General features: G+C 40.3%; 1 protein-coding gene across 11 annotated transcripts in view; it reads right to left on the minus strand.

The window, feature by feature from the left end:
- The window catches only part of LIMCH1 (LIM and calponin homology domains 1), a 165746-nt gene that overhangs the window by 96725 nt on the left and 51327 nt on the right, over positions 1-17694 (minus strand). For 10 of the 11 annotated variants that reach the window (XM_042871926.1, XM_042871922.1, XM_042871921.1 and 7 more), the window contains exon 2: positions 7284-7354. In XM_042871926.1, coding sequence (XP_042727860.1) covers positions 7284-7354 — 71 coding nt within the window. Of the gene's footprint in view, positions 1-7283; positions 7355-17694 lie in introns of those variants that run through there. The other variant, XM_042871928.1, reaches the window with a different exon arrangement.

Raw genomic sequence — 17694 nt, forward strand, 5'->3', positions numbered from 1 at the left:
ACCTATGAGACCTTCCTGGGGCTGTTTATCACTGGTTAAGAATTTGAAAGGCTTCTGCCAGGAAAAGAAGGCGTTTCAGGCAACAGCTGATAAAAGATCTAAAAAGATCTGAAAAGCACCAAGACAACTGCACATGAAATTCTTGCAAGAAAGCGTCAGTTAAGAAAATATTCAAAGGATGGCTGCCAAATCCAGCCTCCAAGAAGACTTAGCTTCTAAGAGGAAAAATTTCAGAGAATAAGCTTCAGAAATGGAAAAATGAAAGGTTGAAATGATGTGTGGTTCACAGATGAATCCAGGCTGGATGGGTATGTATCCAACAGAGTTCTTAGCTCAAACTGCAGATCATATTCCTAAAAAGAAAAGCTGACTAATGACCTACACTTAAAGCAAAAAGGTATTTCATATTTGAGAGTTCAGGAAATCCTATCCACTAAATCCTATCCACAGTAAACTTTCAAGGAGACAATTCTCTATTTAAAATTAAGTTTTACAAATTTATATTTTAACAAACAGCTTTTCAGCTCTTGACAATTACTAGTCCAGACAGTTTTGGTATCTACAGATTTTAAACCTGTGCTATAAGTGGCGCCTCCAACATGCCCAAAATAGTTGAAAAGATGAAGAAAACACACTGTTGATCTTAAATATGAACAAAACACATTGACACAGTGCAGACAACAAAAAAGTCACTAGATTTTGTTGCAAAGGAAGCAGCAAAGAAGTTTCAAAATACAGAGTTGTTCTTGAGGTCACAAAAATATTTTGGGGAAAACATTCTTGAGTGATTGCTAATGATGTCCCTGTTATTATTTATTCAGCGTCAGATGAACAAGGTGCTTTTTTAACATGCAAGACAGAACTGCCTTTGTCATATAAGGGCCTCACAGTCCAGTCTGATAAGTGAAAAGAGAATAAATAACTACGAAACCAGTAGGACCAAGAAAAGTCAAGCCAAATACAGCATAACACAGGCTATACTCTGCCAACTAGAAATAGGAATAAGACAGAGGTCTTGCAAAGCAGCTCAAGAAGGCAACAGGGAAGATTGTGCCTTTAAAAGGACTATTTATACAGAACCTACCACCACAAGATGGTGACACGCAGAACATCTCATGTACCTACACATTTACAACTCTCAATTTTACAAGATAGCAATAAGAATGGATAATTTCTCAAAGCGTTTATTCAAAACAAGCTTTTAAGCATACACTCTTGGAAAGCTGAAACCTCTCACAGGATTACCTTGCTTTGCACTTCAGCAAAACTCAGTTTGAATGGATCAGTGTTCCAGAGCCTTCTGCTCTGTCAATCACAAACTTGCACTGGAAAAACCCCGCCATTTAGTCTGCTGATATGCATTTTTTTTTTCCAACATAATTACAAAGACAGGCCATTTTAATAGCACTCGAGTATCTCATGCACACAGTATCTCTCCTTCTCATGCACACAGCTAAACATTATGGTTTCCATCACCCTTAACCCCTCAAACTAAGCTATACTAATAAGTAGCTCATCATCTTAATGTTGCAGTAAAACTTACAGATGAAAAACCTCGGGTCCATATAAAACTGCTTCAGATGTCCTCACATGAACCAAAATCTCAATGCTTAATGAGCCTTGGGGCCCGTCTCTCTAAATTGGAGCCATGCCAAATCCACGACGCTGATTATGTTTTGGCTTTACAATACGCAGCCTGAAAACTGCAGGAGAACACCAATCCCTTCTTACCTTAAGGCATGGGTCACATTCAAAATTTCAAGTACGCCTGTGAAACTCAAATACCTTCTTGGCTTCCAGGAATAGCAAATTCAAACAAAATTTAATTAAACATACGTATCTGCACTGTACACTGTACAGCTGAGCGCTGAATTGATGTCAGGCTCTTACCAGTGGCAGATAAGTAAAACAACATACCAAAATCCTACAATCTACAAAAGTAACTGCATACTTATTTTCCCCAGGTCTCCATAAGTGGTAATTTTAAATAAAAGACATTAGCTTGCAAGAAGAGTCTGATTTTTCAAGAGCCAAAACGAAATGCCATACTTTCAACTAAAGCTGCTCTGAAATAAGGTTCCACACCTAACACCACATTGACTCAAAAACGAAGTTTTCCTATTCCATAGCGTTATACTTGCACTGATCTGGCACATATCCAGCTCTTAGTGAAAACAGCATTCATGCCAGCCCAAAGCTTGGTCAGATGCATGATAGCCATGATGCAAGCCTTAAGAAAGTCTGCTCTCCGAGAATAAACAGCTCATTCATCACCAGAGACATAAAGAACACAAGCCAAGGAGATTTCTTATTTATAGAAGAAAATTATTCTCATGACAGAGTAAATGATAAATTCCATTAAGTAAATCTTAATCACAATCACTTTCAGCTCATGCACATTTATAATCACACTTCATTTTTTTCTTTAATTTCAAATAATCTATGTATATTACTAACTTCTTTCTCTCTCTATCTTTTTTTTTTTCCCCTCAAATTTAAAAGTACAAAAAAGATTGTAGGCTTTTTTTTAAGAGCATGCACAATTGAAAGTAAGGGCCCTTCCTGGACTTTTGCCTGCACAAGAAAAAGGATAAAATTTTTCCCCTCCATCACTGTTTGTTACCAATTTTACCAAGACTAAGAGCAATAAACTACCTCTATATTTGCTCTTTCACAAAAGAGAGAAGAGGTTACAGAGTCACAGCGCTAACTAAAAACAATAAACATTGTTTCTGCATTTTACTAAGCTACGTAACACTATGTACTAATCTACAAAATAAATGCCTTGGGGAAAAAAAAAAAAAAAAAAAAAGAAAAGAAAAAGCTTTGGGAAAATGCTCATAAAATGGTATCCAGAATTGCACATACAAGTGGCACCTATGTTTGATCATGTATGTTTATTACTCCTTCACTTTTATGCATTAATGCTTTTCAAGGTATAAAGTTAAATATGTGTTAGCACTTTCACATTTGAGAAAAATCAAAGACTTTCTACGGCTGCATTTACTGCTATAAATTGATTTGTACACAGATAAAGCAGACACGCAGATAATCTGTTCTACATATAGAATCTACGTTAATACCTCTTAGCATGACACTGCTTAACTTCACTGCAAAGACAAATCACTGGTGCAGATATATGAATCTGGATTTGCTTTGAGTTTAAGGCCCTTTGTCTACAGTCCACATCCCAACTGTTGCTACTCATTAGAACTTCACCTTTTGGTCCTACTCCTGACATTACAATCTCATTAACACTGATATAAACTTACACTGTGGCTGGACTCCTCATACGGCTTGATTCCAGAGAAAGCTTGAGAGAAAATATGATGTTAATTGTTTATCAATAAATGCTTCCTGTTATATTTCTCTACTTACTAGGAACTTTCACCCTTCGCTAGTCATATTAAGGCAAATAAATAACTTGGATTTTTCAAACCTCACATCCTCTTTAACTGCTGAATGTGAAAGGAGAAAACTTGCAGCAGAAGGACAGGACAAGGAGAGATACTAACATATCAGTACAGCAGGTGAAGGAAGATAGCATATACTTTTTCTGTTGCAGTTAACTTTCATTCTGATGCCTGAACATGCAGCATAGCAACACTCAGCCCTAAATAACAAACTAATTTACTCTTGAGGTAATTCTAGCTTCTTATGATACCTGGGTCAAACTGTAACATCAAAACTATGTAACAGTAACAAAATAGGATAAACCAACCAACTAAAAGAAAAAGAATGTGTGCCTGAGCAGAAATCGGGATTTCAAGGGGTATTTGCTGCTGTTGATGTTGTATTCCTCCATCGAATTGTTTCCTGTCATGTCCCCAGCATGGAACATTTACCTATGCATGCAGAGTGCAGCCAGGAAGCTCCTCAGTCTTTGCATGTAACATTTTAATACATAAAGAAAGAACAGTTTGAATTGCATCTCCTATCTGTGTTGATGCCCCTTGCTGAAGTAACCATCTGCACTGATGTCAGACAGCTTTGCTACAAAGCCATGAAATAAATCATTTCAGAGAAACAGAAGTGGTAGTCATTGGCTTCTGAGCACAGCTGGGTGAGCAATCAGAGCTGGTACTGTCAGGGAAACTGTACAAGTGGGCTTTCAAATCCAGAAAGAAGGAAGAACTTGTGTTATTCCCATCTGTCAGCGTGTAACTTTATGGCATCCTGCATTGTTAAATATGCTCTTGAACTGAGTGCAACAAGCTTTAAAAGTATCATAATGAAGCCAGATCTAGATGCCAGCAACCATGCAAACACTACCAGGGAATTAGGCACAAGAGTCCTCAGGTGCCTGTGGCTAACTTGAGTGTCATGCTTCCCATTAATTAGAATGCCAGAGCACAATGCCCTCCCGAAAGCCCATGCTGATGGCAAGGCACAGTTATATTAGTTTTCATGTACTGAAATATGTGCATGGTTGCTAGATCATAGAATCATAGGATCGCTCAGGTTGGAAAAGACTTTAAAGATCATCAAGTCCAACCACGACCTAACCACACTACCCCAACTTTAACAACCCTCTGCTAAATCACGTCCCTGAGCACCACATCCAAATGGTTTTTAAACACATCCAGGGATGCTGATTCAACCACCTCCCTGGGAAGCCTATTCCAGTGCTTAACAATCCTTTCTGTAAAGAAGTTTTTCCTGATATCCAACCTAAACCTCCCCTATCACAACTTGAGGCCATTTCCTCTCGTCCTGTCACCTGTCATCAGTGAGAAGATACCAACCCTGCTCTCGCTGTAATCACCTTTCACGTATTTGAAGAGAGCAACAAGGTCTCCTCTCAGCCTCCTTATCCCCAGACTAAACAGCCCCAGTTCCTTCAGATGTGAATGAGTGATTTATAACCAGCATAACGATGTCTGCCAGACTTTGCAGTGGATTGCTACAGTAGTACCTCAAGCACTGACATCTCGGTAGTGTGCTAATTGCCAGAACCACAGCTGGGAGAGATTTATTAGTCTAGGGTTTGTCAGCACAGAAGGGAAATGCCACAAACAGCTTGTGAATGCCACTACAGGTTTTGAAATATCCCTTTAAGGAGCACACAAAAGAGGGAAAGATTTCTGTTATTGCTCTGCTGAAACAGGAACCTGCACTGAACAAGTGTAGGACACAGACATCGCAACCAACTGGAGCGAGGCCTGGCATTACTGCACATAAGGCTCCAGCAACCTGCTGCAGACAGACAAAGATGTCCCCTAGGTCATTTTGCACATGGCTAGTCCAACTGTTATCAGACTGGATGCTGCCATGGAGCCAACCTCTCCTCCCCTCCATTTTTATGTACAAAAAGCTTGCCCGGAGCAGGATTTGGGAGAGTCCTGGCACACTGACAGATTCTACCTGTTGACATTAGTTCCCAGCCTTCTTGCTGCTGGGTTCCCTCACTTTCAGGTCTCATCTTAAAACACAATAATAAACAAGAACATTGAAAAAAAACACATGAAAGTTAGCACTACTCCAAGCTCAGACAAGCATCACCCATAAACATCCAGCAGAGCTGTCAGCCAATGGCATTACCAATTAGTGCCATTCCACAGGGGTAAGCTGAGACAAGTTTAGCTTCTTCCTAAAACTTCTGAGTAACAAATCAGATAAACTGGGCTAAAGGTAATGACTTCTTATATCTTCAGAAACCTGCAACACCTAGAATTCCTTTCTTGCCTTCAGCAGCTTCTCAGAGACGTTGAGATACAATTTTCATTTACTTGTTGAGGTCAGCTGAGACAAACGAGGTTAAGGGAGATACTGCCTGTGATAGCTTTACTAGCAATGCTTCACAGAGCAAGAGATACAAAAATTAGAGGCCAAAGTTTGTTCTTTTCAAAAATGCATTAAGAGTTCTCAGTGTTATATTTCCAAGTTCCCGAGTTCATACAGTGAACTCAGAAGCAGCAAGGAGCATGTTTTTATTGCTAGCCTCAAACTGTTCATCATTAGCAAGGCTAAAGTGGAAGCTATCTTGGTAATGCTTTGTAGCCTAGTAGAATTTTATCTACTAACCACTTAAAGGGCATTGTGAGGTGACTTCTGTTGAACACTGGAGAGTGAGACCTTGTATAAGAGGCAGCCCTTCCATACAGAGGTGGACACAATGCTGCTCCTGAGTTTACACATTTGATCAACAATAACAACTACTTCCCTCCTCTCAAAGCCATTCCTCAGCAAAGACATGCAACTACGATTAAACAAGATCAGTTCCCTTATGCTCTTTCACTCTTTAGCTGCTGAAGTTGAAGATTACTTACACCTGTGAGATATACAGCAGTACTTGCATAAGTAAGTTTCAAAGCTGTTGTAAGCTACCTACAGTTGACTTACAGAATATTAGCTCAACCATACTACTGAAAACAAACTCCATGTTCTTGCTCCTTTTGTAGTATAGAAAAAACAGTTGCTGAAGTGCTTTGGCTAAGTGTCTCAAGAGATCTCTTTCATAAATTTCAATATCCATTCAGTTCTTCTGCACAAGTTTAATCCTTCTGGTGTGCAAAGACAGCTTTTACCCACTTTATTGACAAATCTGCCTTCCCAGGGAAAGAAAATAGTGCATACATATGATTCAGGTCAGTTAATTCTCCGAAACTCCTGACATCCTGCATGGGATTTTCAAAGATCTAGGGGCATAGAGCACACTTCCAAATTTCTCTTTAAAGTCACTAGCTTTGGCATCTGAGGTCACATGTTTTTGGAAGACTGCTGAAAAACTTGCTGTTAAAACCACAGAGAGAAACACGAAGAAGCCAACTTGCATCACCTGTCCAAAAATTACAAAACACATCATTCCAACACACCTTCAGGTAAAATTCAGAGGATGTATAAACTTTCCAGGAACTATAAAAGCTGCTGAGTATTGATGGTGTTCAGATGGTTAACTCTTGACAGTGCTTGAACCTGGCATTGGTCTAAAACACTTCACCGGAGCAGAGAAATCTGCAGGCACGTGTGGAACACCGTTAGGCAATCTGCGGTTAACATCTTAAAATGAAACCAAAAAGAAAACATCATTTTCACTTTACATAACTCTACTAAGGAGCTGAGGTGGAGCGAGGGAAGCACTCTGTAAAACTTGTTTTCTTTAAGCCACATCTTGATTCTCACTGTAACAAGATAGTGTTGGCACTGAAAGGATGCTGCAGTGAAATAACCAGCATGCACAACGTCAAAACTTGCAAAAGGAAACCAGCAATCAGACATACTAGCTAAAGTTCATTTCATCTATAGTCAAGAATGTGTTCAAGACTCAAAACTGTGTTACTTACTCACACAGAAGAATGCCGTTTTCTAATCCAGAACGAAAGTCCTTCTCACCAAAACTTCTGCCAGTCACTTGCTGCAAAAACACAGAGGGAAACAAGAGTGGCATACATTAAAAGGTGTTCTTTTCAAGAGCAACTCATAGCACACAGATAAAGCAACTGCTGCAAAGGAAGCATCTGAACCTGATAGGCATTGCCAAAGGGCTACATCATGTATATCAACCAGGTTCCTCCTTCCTATTTCACTGAGCTGCTTAACACAGAGTGAAGTATCCACTCTGGCTAATGCAATTACAGATTATAACAGCTGTTGCTTTGATGTTTTTTTTAAAAAAAAAAAAAAAAAAAAAAAAAAGCCCAAAGATGACACCAAAACCTTCAGAACATTTAAAAAAAATTATTCTAAAGCACTATGAATTTCAGAACTACTGTATTTAGACAAACTAGACAAACTATGTATTTGTGCTGCTTTTCTGCACCATGTAAAAAAATTTGCATTGGACTTGAACTTCAGGTCTTTAATCTGTCACCTCTATGGAATAAGCAAATCCAACCAGAAACGCTGTTGTAGCCCTTCAGACACTCTCCGCAGTACTCCTTATCATATGAAATATTTCACATCACGAATTGTGAGGGTGAATATAAACTCAGCGGAAGCTGAAGTTTAGGCACCTACTCATCCATGTCAGGGATGCTTATACCAGGGGGTATGTTCTGTGTAATAAACTCTTAAGCTAGCCTCTGCTGCTTAGAGGCAGGCCATCAAGGAAACACCCAGTAACCCTCACGTTGCCTGAAGGTGCAGATGCTACAAGCATGATAGAACTCCTGTGCATGACTCACTGCCATGCTGACAACGGCTTGACACTCAGTCTCAAACCATTCACCACCTATGATGTGTTCAGGTAAAGGTAGAGAAAGCACACTATTGCTACCAATAAATATGCAAAAATAGTTGCCATGCTAGGAACAAAAGAAACAAGAAGGCCCGCCTTGTTTTCAATTGTTCACCAAGAGGTCTTCTCCTCCAGCCTCCTTTTCATCCAGTCAAAACATTTACCGGATGCTCACTGAGTTCTCATGGACTCCATCCAATCTTTCAACAAGACCCGTGCTCCTGGCATTGCTTTCGCCACAGAGAACAGCGGCTCGGGGATACATCTGCCTGACATACCAGCTTTCTCCTTGCTGTTCCATTCAGATACAAGACCCTTCCCTCCCAGTTTCCTGTCATAAAGACAGCAATTTATAAAAGCTGACAAGTTTGGCACTTTCCCACGGGATTAGCGGCTGCACTAGCTTCACAAATGCTGGTTGTGACTACACACAGTCTTAGACAGAGGACAACACTTTTTTTTTTTTTTTTTTAATTGAAGTGCAAATATGAAGCCTCAAGCTTAATCCTCCACTTACTTATAAACGTATTCTTTTTTCAGGATGAACGAATTTCTCCCACAAACTGATATGATAATTTACAAACTCAAATTCTTTCACACTCTTAAGTCAGCAATCATGTTTTATTCAAATATGTGAAGTAGAACAAGGCACTGGATTGCCCTCATATTTCAGCAGAAACCAGACAATTTGCCAGTCGGAAATCACCTAAACTATCCCTAGTCCTAGAGTTTCATCTCTAATCTTGATCTGCTGGGACAGAGGGAAATCGTAACAACATAATCATTAACATTTGGGATGAACCACAGACTGAGCACATCAAAACCGATATTTATTTCATGCATAGAATAAAAGTACAGAATATGAGAGAATAGGAAGAACTCTTTCAACAAAACTTATTTCATAGGGGAAGACCTCTGTGAAGGGAAAAAAAAAAGAGATAGTAGTCACTGTATTTCACTCCTCTACATAAAGCAACATCAAAAATTCCAGCTGCGGAACTCAATCTTTGTGTGTGTTTGTTGAACATCCAGATCCACCAGGGAGCAGTACCAAAACTGTTAACACAGTTAAGTAAGAATCAACCTGCCAACAGCTATCCCATGAGTATTGCTGTCATTACTGCTGATGTAGGAGGGTTTAGTATTATGCTATCTGGCTGCATGAATAAAATCACGAAATGCAAATACACAGCTGGAACAACAACTCTAGTGAGAGGCACAACAAGAACTGACAGCAGGTGAAGAAAGATGGGAAGGTCTAGAAACAGTGCAAGCCTGTTTAAAAAGGAACTGGATGTAAATGAGGCATCAAGAGGCTTATGCCTGTTCTAGATGCCCCAGCTGCAGAGGGGAAACATTAATCAGCTACAAGTCTCCTGACTCAGCTAGTTAACATGCACGAAAAGCTCAACTGATAAAGGCTAAAAACTCAAGGTAAGCGTGAAGATGACATCATAAATATCAAATATAAACCCAAAAAGTGACTGAAAGGAACAAGACAGCTGTATTCATTTTTTTCAGAGGAAATTAGAGCTCCATTTCCTGGCATGTGCACACACACATACATGCATGCATATACATGGAAAACATGTGTTTCCACGATATTACAAAACTGCTGCATGCTTCACAGGCCTATGTTAATACTGTGAATATGATCTCAGCACCGTTCTGTTCCCACCAGATTATCCTCTTACAGTGACTGCTGTAAGCAGCACTCATATTTGTGCTGCTGCTGCTCAGCTTTTTTGCCAAGCTTTACTGGACAGAAGAAAGCTGTACATCTGCAGCCATGTCCAGAAAAATGAATAATGGAGTAACAGACTTCTAGGCCACCAGCTTTCACACTACAGAGAACTGATGTTCAGAACTGAACCATGTCACAGGTATGGACAAATACACTTTGGCAGCCCCAGGGAAAGCAAGATCCAGTGATGAGTTCCTTACTCACTGCTGCAATGTCAGCACATTGTAATTCTCTGCAGTGCAGGAGCCCAAAAGTTATAAGCGTCTTAAAAGGAAAAAGCTGAACCTTGTGAACCAGTCTTAAAGAAAAGCCTGACACTTTAATAAGTTCTGTAAGGCTGATAGGAAGAGTTGTCTTTCCATATCATACTGTAATGCAAAAATAGAGAACAGAAGTGAAACAATATATTTATTACTGTGCTTCATTTATGTGAGGAGGAATTCTTTTTTTCCATCATCTGGATAATATTTTCCTCTCTAAAAAGCTGCAAGCATCTTCAAACAGAGCCATTATTCCACTGCCGGATGTGTTTCTCAGATTCACTACCACTTAGCAACACAGAAAAGCAAACCTAAAATGAATTTCAAAAGTTATTACAAAAGGAATATTAGGACACTAAACCACAGCAGGCTGACCCTCTATCACAAGCTTAGGCAACAATTTTAATATGTATTTATACACAGTAATACTTCTTATATACAGCACTGTTGCTGATTAACTCCTTTGTTCTTTGCAGTTACGCATGCCACTAAATCTATGTCATCTCTCGTGGCTGTCATCCAGTCACTAACCAGTGCCATATTACACAACTCTATTTTCACCAAGCTTCAGTTCACATTGTTTTCCTTCCTTGCACTTTTTATTGCTGCTAGTGCTCCATAAGATGGAGCCTGCAAAGCCTCTGGTGTCAAAACAGCTTAAGGGCACGAAAAAGAAAGGCATCAAATTAGCAGATGATGTCCTCAGGTGAAATGTATGTCAGCCAACAAGATAACAGTAGATGAATAAACACTAGGTCTTCACGGACAACACTTTGAAAATAGCTATCTTGATTTTCTATGTGCATGCCTGAAAACAGCACATAAAGCAGTGAACAAAAATACAGACACAGCAGTGAGAGGTATTTGTTACTCATTACTTTTGAGAGTTTGTGAAACATGAGGTGAATGGGATGAGGTTTAACAAGGCCAAGTGCCAGGTCCTGCACTTTGGCCACAACAACCCCATGCAGTGTTACAGGCTTGGGGATGAGTGGCTGGATGAGTGTGAAGAAGAGAAGGACCTGGGGGTGTTGGCTGATGCTCGGCTGAACATGAGCCGACAGTGTGCCCAGGTGGCCAAGAGGGCCAACGGCATTCTGACCTGCATTAGAAATAGTGTGGCCAGCAGGAGCAGGGAGCTGATCATCCCCCTCTACTCAGCACTGGTGAGGCCACACCTCGAGTACTGCGTTCAGTTTTGGGCTCCTCACTACAGGAAAGACATTGAGGCCCTGGAGCGTGTCCAGAGAAGGGCAACAAAACTGGTGAGGGGTCTGGAGCATAGGTCTTATGAGGAGCGGCTGAGGGAGCTGGGATTGTTCAGTCTGGAGAAGAGGAGGCTCAGGGGAGACCTCATTGCACTCTACAACCTCCTGAAGGGAGGTTGTGGTGAAGAGGGATTTGGCCTCTTCTCCCAGGCAACGAGCAGGACACCAGGAAATGGCCGCAAGTTGTATCAGAGGAGGTTTGGGTTGAACATAAGGAAGAACTGTTTCTCTCACAGAGTGGTCAGGCACTGGAATGGCTGCCAGGGAGGTGGTGGAGTCGCCATCCCTGGCAGTGTTCAAGAGGCGTCTGGATGACGTGCTGCGTGATGTGGTTTAGTGCTTGTGGTGGCAATGGTGATGAGGGGACGGTTGGACTAGATGGTCTTATAGGTTGTTTCCAACCTTGTGATTCTATGATTCTATAATAGCAAAGAACAGATTTTCAAGATACTTGGTGGGCTGTCCATTTCTTTTTATAAGTGCACTGCATTTCCATTTTGTACAATCTTTTTATTCCTCTCATATCAATTTTGATATAAGTAAAAAGTCCACATCACAAAACTAGAATACATGCTACTTTTATTTCAGGGAGGTGTGAAAGTAAGGCTTGAACAATCCCAAGTATGTAAATAGGATGCACTGGATCATATAAGCAGCAGGCAACACAAGTCACCAATAGATGATGTATGGCTGTTTTTAAGATATCAGTCAGGATAGGCACTTCCAGAGTAATAAATTCCTATCTCCTAATTTCCAGAATTACATCTGAGCTAGTAACACAAGAATGCAAATTAAATTCCTCTTTTATATAGTACTGAACTAAACAATGCTGATGAAGTTAAAGTCTGCTTTGCATTTGTGAACAAGAACGGAATGGAAGGAGAGCCTTCACCAGCTCCTGCTTCTGACAAGCCTTGCTCTGTTTGTAAAAGAAAACACAATGCAACATCTCGGTAAGAGCTCTCTCTCTACTGAAAAGCACAGGGATTTAAATTGCTACAATATCATCAATGCTACAATGTTTATCATAATATAAGCCAGTTCTAAGCAGCTATATATACAAAAGTCATGAGGGAGCTAGAAGCCAGCACAGAAATGTGGAGACTGCATGAACACAGAGCAACACATCTTGGTCCAGGTGTACCTATCTTTCAGCATCATAACAAGCACTCTGCAGAAAGCTTCACAAGGCTATCCAGTTTTGAGGTAATTTACTATCAAATCAATAAAAGGGTGAAGAACTTAAGTATCTTTGGTGTGGCTTTCTGGACAAAGTCAGCATGAGATCAGAATGGCTAATGCAGCCATCAGTGAACACCTGAAATGTTGCGGTACAGAGCTCTGAAGTTTAAAGAATGCAGGGGAATAAGAATTCACACCTGAGTAGTAAGATTAACTTGTAAAGAAAGCACTTGATATCATTTATCTTCAGATCTTCCACTTCTTGGTTACAGAAGTTTAACCGCAGTTTGCAAAGTTAACTAGCCATTCTGAAGTCTCCTTTGTTCTCTCTTGCTACACACCATTCTTTGAAGTGACAGAGAGCTGACTTGCTCTTTATCACACTTTATAGGGATTCTGTTTCTCCTAGTAACAATAGCATAAAATATAGGAAATCAATATTTTCCTCTATTTGCTTTAAAATCCCCTCTGTCACTACAGTTCTATCAGCTGGGTTACACGACAGTCAACATTCAGCATGAAAGAACAATAGCAACTGACACAAACACACTCCCAGTTCTAAGCCCCCACAAAAAGGAATTATTTCTTTGCTACAGGATCCTATCAGTGCATTTTCCATCGAGAGTGACATCTGATTTTTTTTTTTTTATTTTAGTTCCTCTGCACAGTTTAGTGAACAATTGATCTTAAGAACGGACACACATTTATATTTAACGCAAACAAAAAACAACAGGTTCACTTAGCACTTCATTTAAGAAACCTGTCAAAAGAAACACAGGGGAAAAAAAGTACAACAAACTCCCACTCCATCTCTACTCTTCCTATTTCCCCCCCCCTCCCCCCCAAGAGGAAGACAACAGAGCTCTGCTTATGCTCAAGACAAATCACAAGGTGACTTTGAATAACCACAGAGTAGCCCCTGTTCTGGTGACTTGGGTCTTGAGATTATTGGGTCTCTGACAACCTCTCCTTGTTGTTTTAGAATACACCAAAAGAGATCTGCCTCTGAAAATCTGCCCTATAGCTCTGCCCATTGAATGGCGAAGGCACAATGAGAGAAGACAACTGCAGGTGAATGAGGCTTACTGCTGCTGATAAAGCACAGGCATCACAATTTCTCCTATCTCCATTAACATACCACTGCCATCAGCAACTATTACCTATCCAAGGCTTTAAAGTTAAGTCCAAGAAGGTTTCGATTTCATTAATTCCACACGTCACTAGAGCTTTCTGTATTGAAGTTCTTCATTTGTAATACACGTATTATACATATGGAGTTGCCATACACTGTTTGGATTTATGATCAGAGTGATCTGTGCACATCTCTGCCAGGACATCTGGTAGTACAATTGAAGCTGACTGGCAAGGTGCTATGCAGGGTTAAAATCTCGTAACAGAGTACACTGGGCAGGCTCCTTTTTCATCTCTTCTCCCTGTTCTGTTTGTATACATGCTCAGGTGCATTGCCAAACGTATCAGCCTTCCCTTAGGGGCAGGGTGGAACAGAAAATGTTTCATTAAACATTGAACATTTTGTGGAGAGAAAGAGCAAAGAGCAGCAGGAGAGAACTTAAAAACAACTTCCATCAGACTTCTCTTGGCTGCAGAACAGTTCCTAAACCCTTCAGCTAGCATCAGGTCATCTGTTATATTAAATTTGTATTTGAGAGCCAGTAAATTACTATTGCATCTTTTGTTATTATTTTTTCTTTATATAGGTAACTAACTTCTTATCTGTACACTTCATACAGTATTGTCAAAATTAGATATTAGGCAACAGACATGAGAGAATACCCTAAGAAACCTGGTTTCAATCAGTGGTTCAATTTAGGAATCTTTTTATAGCTTAAAACAATAAAGATAAGGCATCTATGAAAAAAAAAACCAAATCAACAACAACAAAAAACCACCCTTATTTCCTGTACTGTAGGAGCCATCATCTGTTTTAAGTAGCAATATGTTTTAAAGAAGGGGGAGCTGCAGGCTTTTGCATAGTTTTACCAGTCAGGTGCTTATTCATCCTCTCTTTGGGAGAATAAGGAGAAATTAAGTATTACTTCAGGAAAACAACTTCTATTTGATAACAGCAGCATCTAACCATAATGATACATCCTGTAGTTCCGCAGCGCTTTCTTTAAGAACAAACCTACACGCATGTGAGAAGAGCAGAGACCAGGATTAGCACATACCATGTAGACTCAAGTGCAACAACATAAAACAACAGTGCAGAATGAACTCTGATGCAAGGCAATCATTAAAGCTCATCCCAGCCATTCCCACAGAGCCTGGCCTCACTCCAGCACCTAGAGGAGGCTCCCTCTTGGCTGCCGACTAGGTAAATTGAGGCACCCTTTATTATGGCCCATTGCACTTCAGGGTAAACCAGTCCTTCTTGGAAGCTCCTAGCCACACCTTTGAAGGGAAGAGGAGCAGATGACTAATGATTACTAGCTCTCGCAAACACCTTACAGGCTTACCTTTCTCCAGGGTCTTGTTATTTTCTTACTGAACCAGGCTAAACAGTCTGCTCATTGGAAAATGAAAGGCTGATAAAGTTACTACAAATTTTCCAACTTCTTTATTATGATTCCCTGAGACTTGCCAGTACAAACACCTGCACTGCCATGCTATTGTTCCTCTTCTGATGAATGCAGAAAGAAAAAGTCTACATAGGCATCTACTCTTAAAATCAATAGGTACTCATTTCAACTTCACTGTTTCCTTAATATGGTATTTCTTGAAGCTGGAACCAGTGCTGATAGAAAGAGAACTCAAACTCTGGCCACTCTGGCTACTCAGTGTAGCTGTTAGTCTAAAAAGACAGTCTCACTTTTTTTTTTTTTTTTTTAAATCAGGCAAAGCATTTCTTAGCAGAGGTCTGCAGAAATTTTTTCCTTTGCCTAAGGTTGATTACACTAGCAACTATCCAACAAAACAGGAAATTAGGCATCTGGGCATCTCTGAGAGTGCAAGGAACTAGAAGACAAAACCCAAACCTGCACCCATTCTACCCCCTTCCTAGTGCTGAATCTCACAGCAGCAAATCCACAGATGCTTGAAAAAACATTCCTCCAGGATATCTACACTGTATCATCTAAATGCTGAAATCAAAACATCTGCTAGTAAAATTCTATATTTTCTCTCCTCCAGCTTGAAGAGAACCTAGAACTTTACACACTTCTGATTCAGGGCTGTCTGGCAACTAATTACAGCTGGAAAGACAGAGCAAAAACTCAAGCAGCAGATTCCAAACTGAGCTCAATGGCTCATCTCTCCCTCAAAGCAAAGAAGAGAGGCATCACTGCAGAATCCAGATTGGTTAATCACCCCTTCACACTGCTTTAACCTATTTTATACTACCAATGCAATTATGTTTTACTGGTCTGCTGCTTCTTGGACAAAGAACTTGAACTTTTTGACACCAGTGCATTGCTTTGTGTCAGGAATGTGCAGTTTCAAGATCACACACACTAGAAGCCAGAGACAGGAACACAAGAAGCTGCAAGTTCAGCTTGTCATTAGCCACTGTCAACTGACAGACTGCACAATTCAGTAATTACACAATGAAAAATGCCTGCCAAGAGACACTAGCTTCCTTTTTTGAAGAAATCAGGTGCTCACTTGAGCCAATCATTATGGAATTTAACCAACCATTTAAAGATGACACAATGCCTTTAGGTCACAGTGGAGCCTCTGAAATGCCACCGATGAGCATCACTAGGCACCAGTCTACCTTGAAGCTTGTAAATTTAAAGTCATATCAAGACAAGTCCATATGTAAACTGCCCCATTTACAGTCTGTACAATTTAAATATATATATATAAAACTGTAGCTCAGCAAGATGTTTAAAGATCTGGTTCTGCAAACAAGCCCAAAGCAAGCAAAGCAAGAAACTGCCTATGGGAAATAAGTCATTTCACACAGACAGTGCTAAAAGCTGAAAAGATTTTATCTAATATCAAGAGTAACTGCAAAACTTTGCTTCTTCCAAACAAAAAAGAGAAAAACCATAACACTTCCGAGCGTTCTATCTCAGCTCCTTGGATGTTCCCTCCAGACTCTCTCTCTCATCACCTGGCACATTCTCCAGCAGGAAAGGAACTGCATGCCATAGCTTTACAGTCATGTGCAAAAAAAATGCAGAGCTATCAGCTTCTGAACAGGAAAAAAAATAAATGCTCATTTCAAAAACCACAGAATGCAGAAAAAAGATAACTTTAATTTGGTCATACGCATTTGAGGTCTTCATTAATAACCTGTTGGAAGTAGATTTATTATGTAGATTATTATTTATTATTATATCCTGCCTCCATAGAGACGAGCTAAGGAAAAGCATTTACCCTCTGAATGATATTCCAGCTTTTAAGCACCATTTGGCCACCAGGCCAGGGTGGAGCCAGGCTCAGAGTGCTAAGAAAGCAGCAAGGACCTACGGCAGATCACACCCAGCCTCGAAACAGGACACAGTCACACGGGGCCTGAGCATATCAGGCAAAGCTGGGTGATGCTAACAACCTACAGCCTAGGAGTGGCAAAGTGATAAACTGGGTCTAGGGTTTACCAAAGCAGTTCAGTAAAAGGGGACAGGGCCAGAGACAGAACTAGAGACATGGCTACAACACAGGTTTGAAGTTCATCCAGAGAAAGACTTACAGTGGCCAGTGGAGATTTACTGAAACCTTAAGGGCTTCTGCAGAAATTAAACTGTGACCCTAAGTCAGGCTGCTGCAATCTACAGGCAAAGACCCTTTGATTCACTTTGTCCATTGTATGGCAACTGAAAAATAAACAACAAAAAAACAACAAAAAAACACACCACCTTCCCTCTCTCCTCACTTCTTATAAGAAAACTGGAAAGGACGGCACATCCTTTGTGTCAAAGAGAGCAGTGCCATAAAAGGCAGAAACAAAAAAGGAAAAGGAAAGGATAATAAGTCATGGTAAGATGGAACAACTATTTTTCTCGAAATGATGATGGCGTTATACTCTGAACAGAAAGTCTATTGCAGCCTCTACTCAAGGAAACTGGTTTTCTGTTTGTCCCCATTTGCTCCACCCCCTCA

This window comes from Lagopus leucura, unplaced genomic scaffold (genome assembly GCF_019238085.1).
Source record: "Lagopus leucura isolate 7727_CA_CO unplaced genomic scaffold, USGS_WTPT01 Super-Scaffold_100004, whole genome shotgun sequence".
Classification (NCBI taxonomy): Eukaryota; Metazoa; Chordata; class Aves; order Galliformes; family Phasianidae; genus Lagopus; species Lagopus leucura.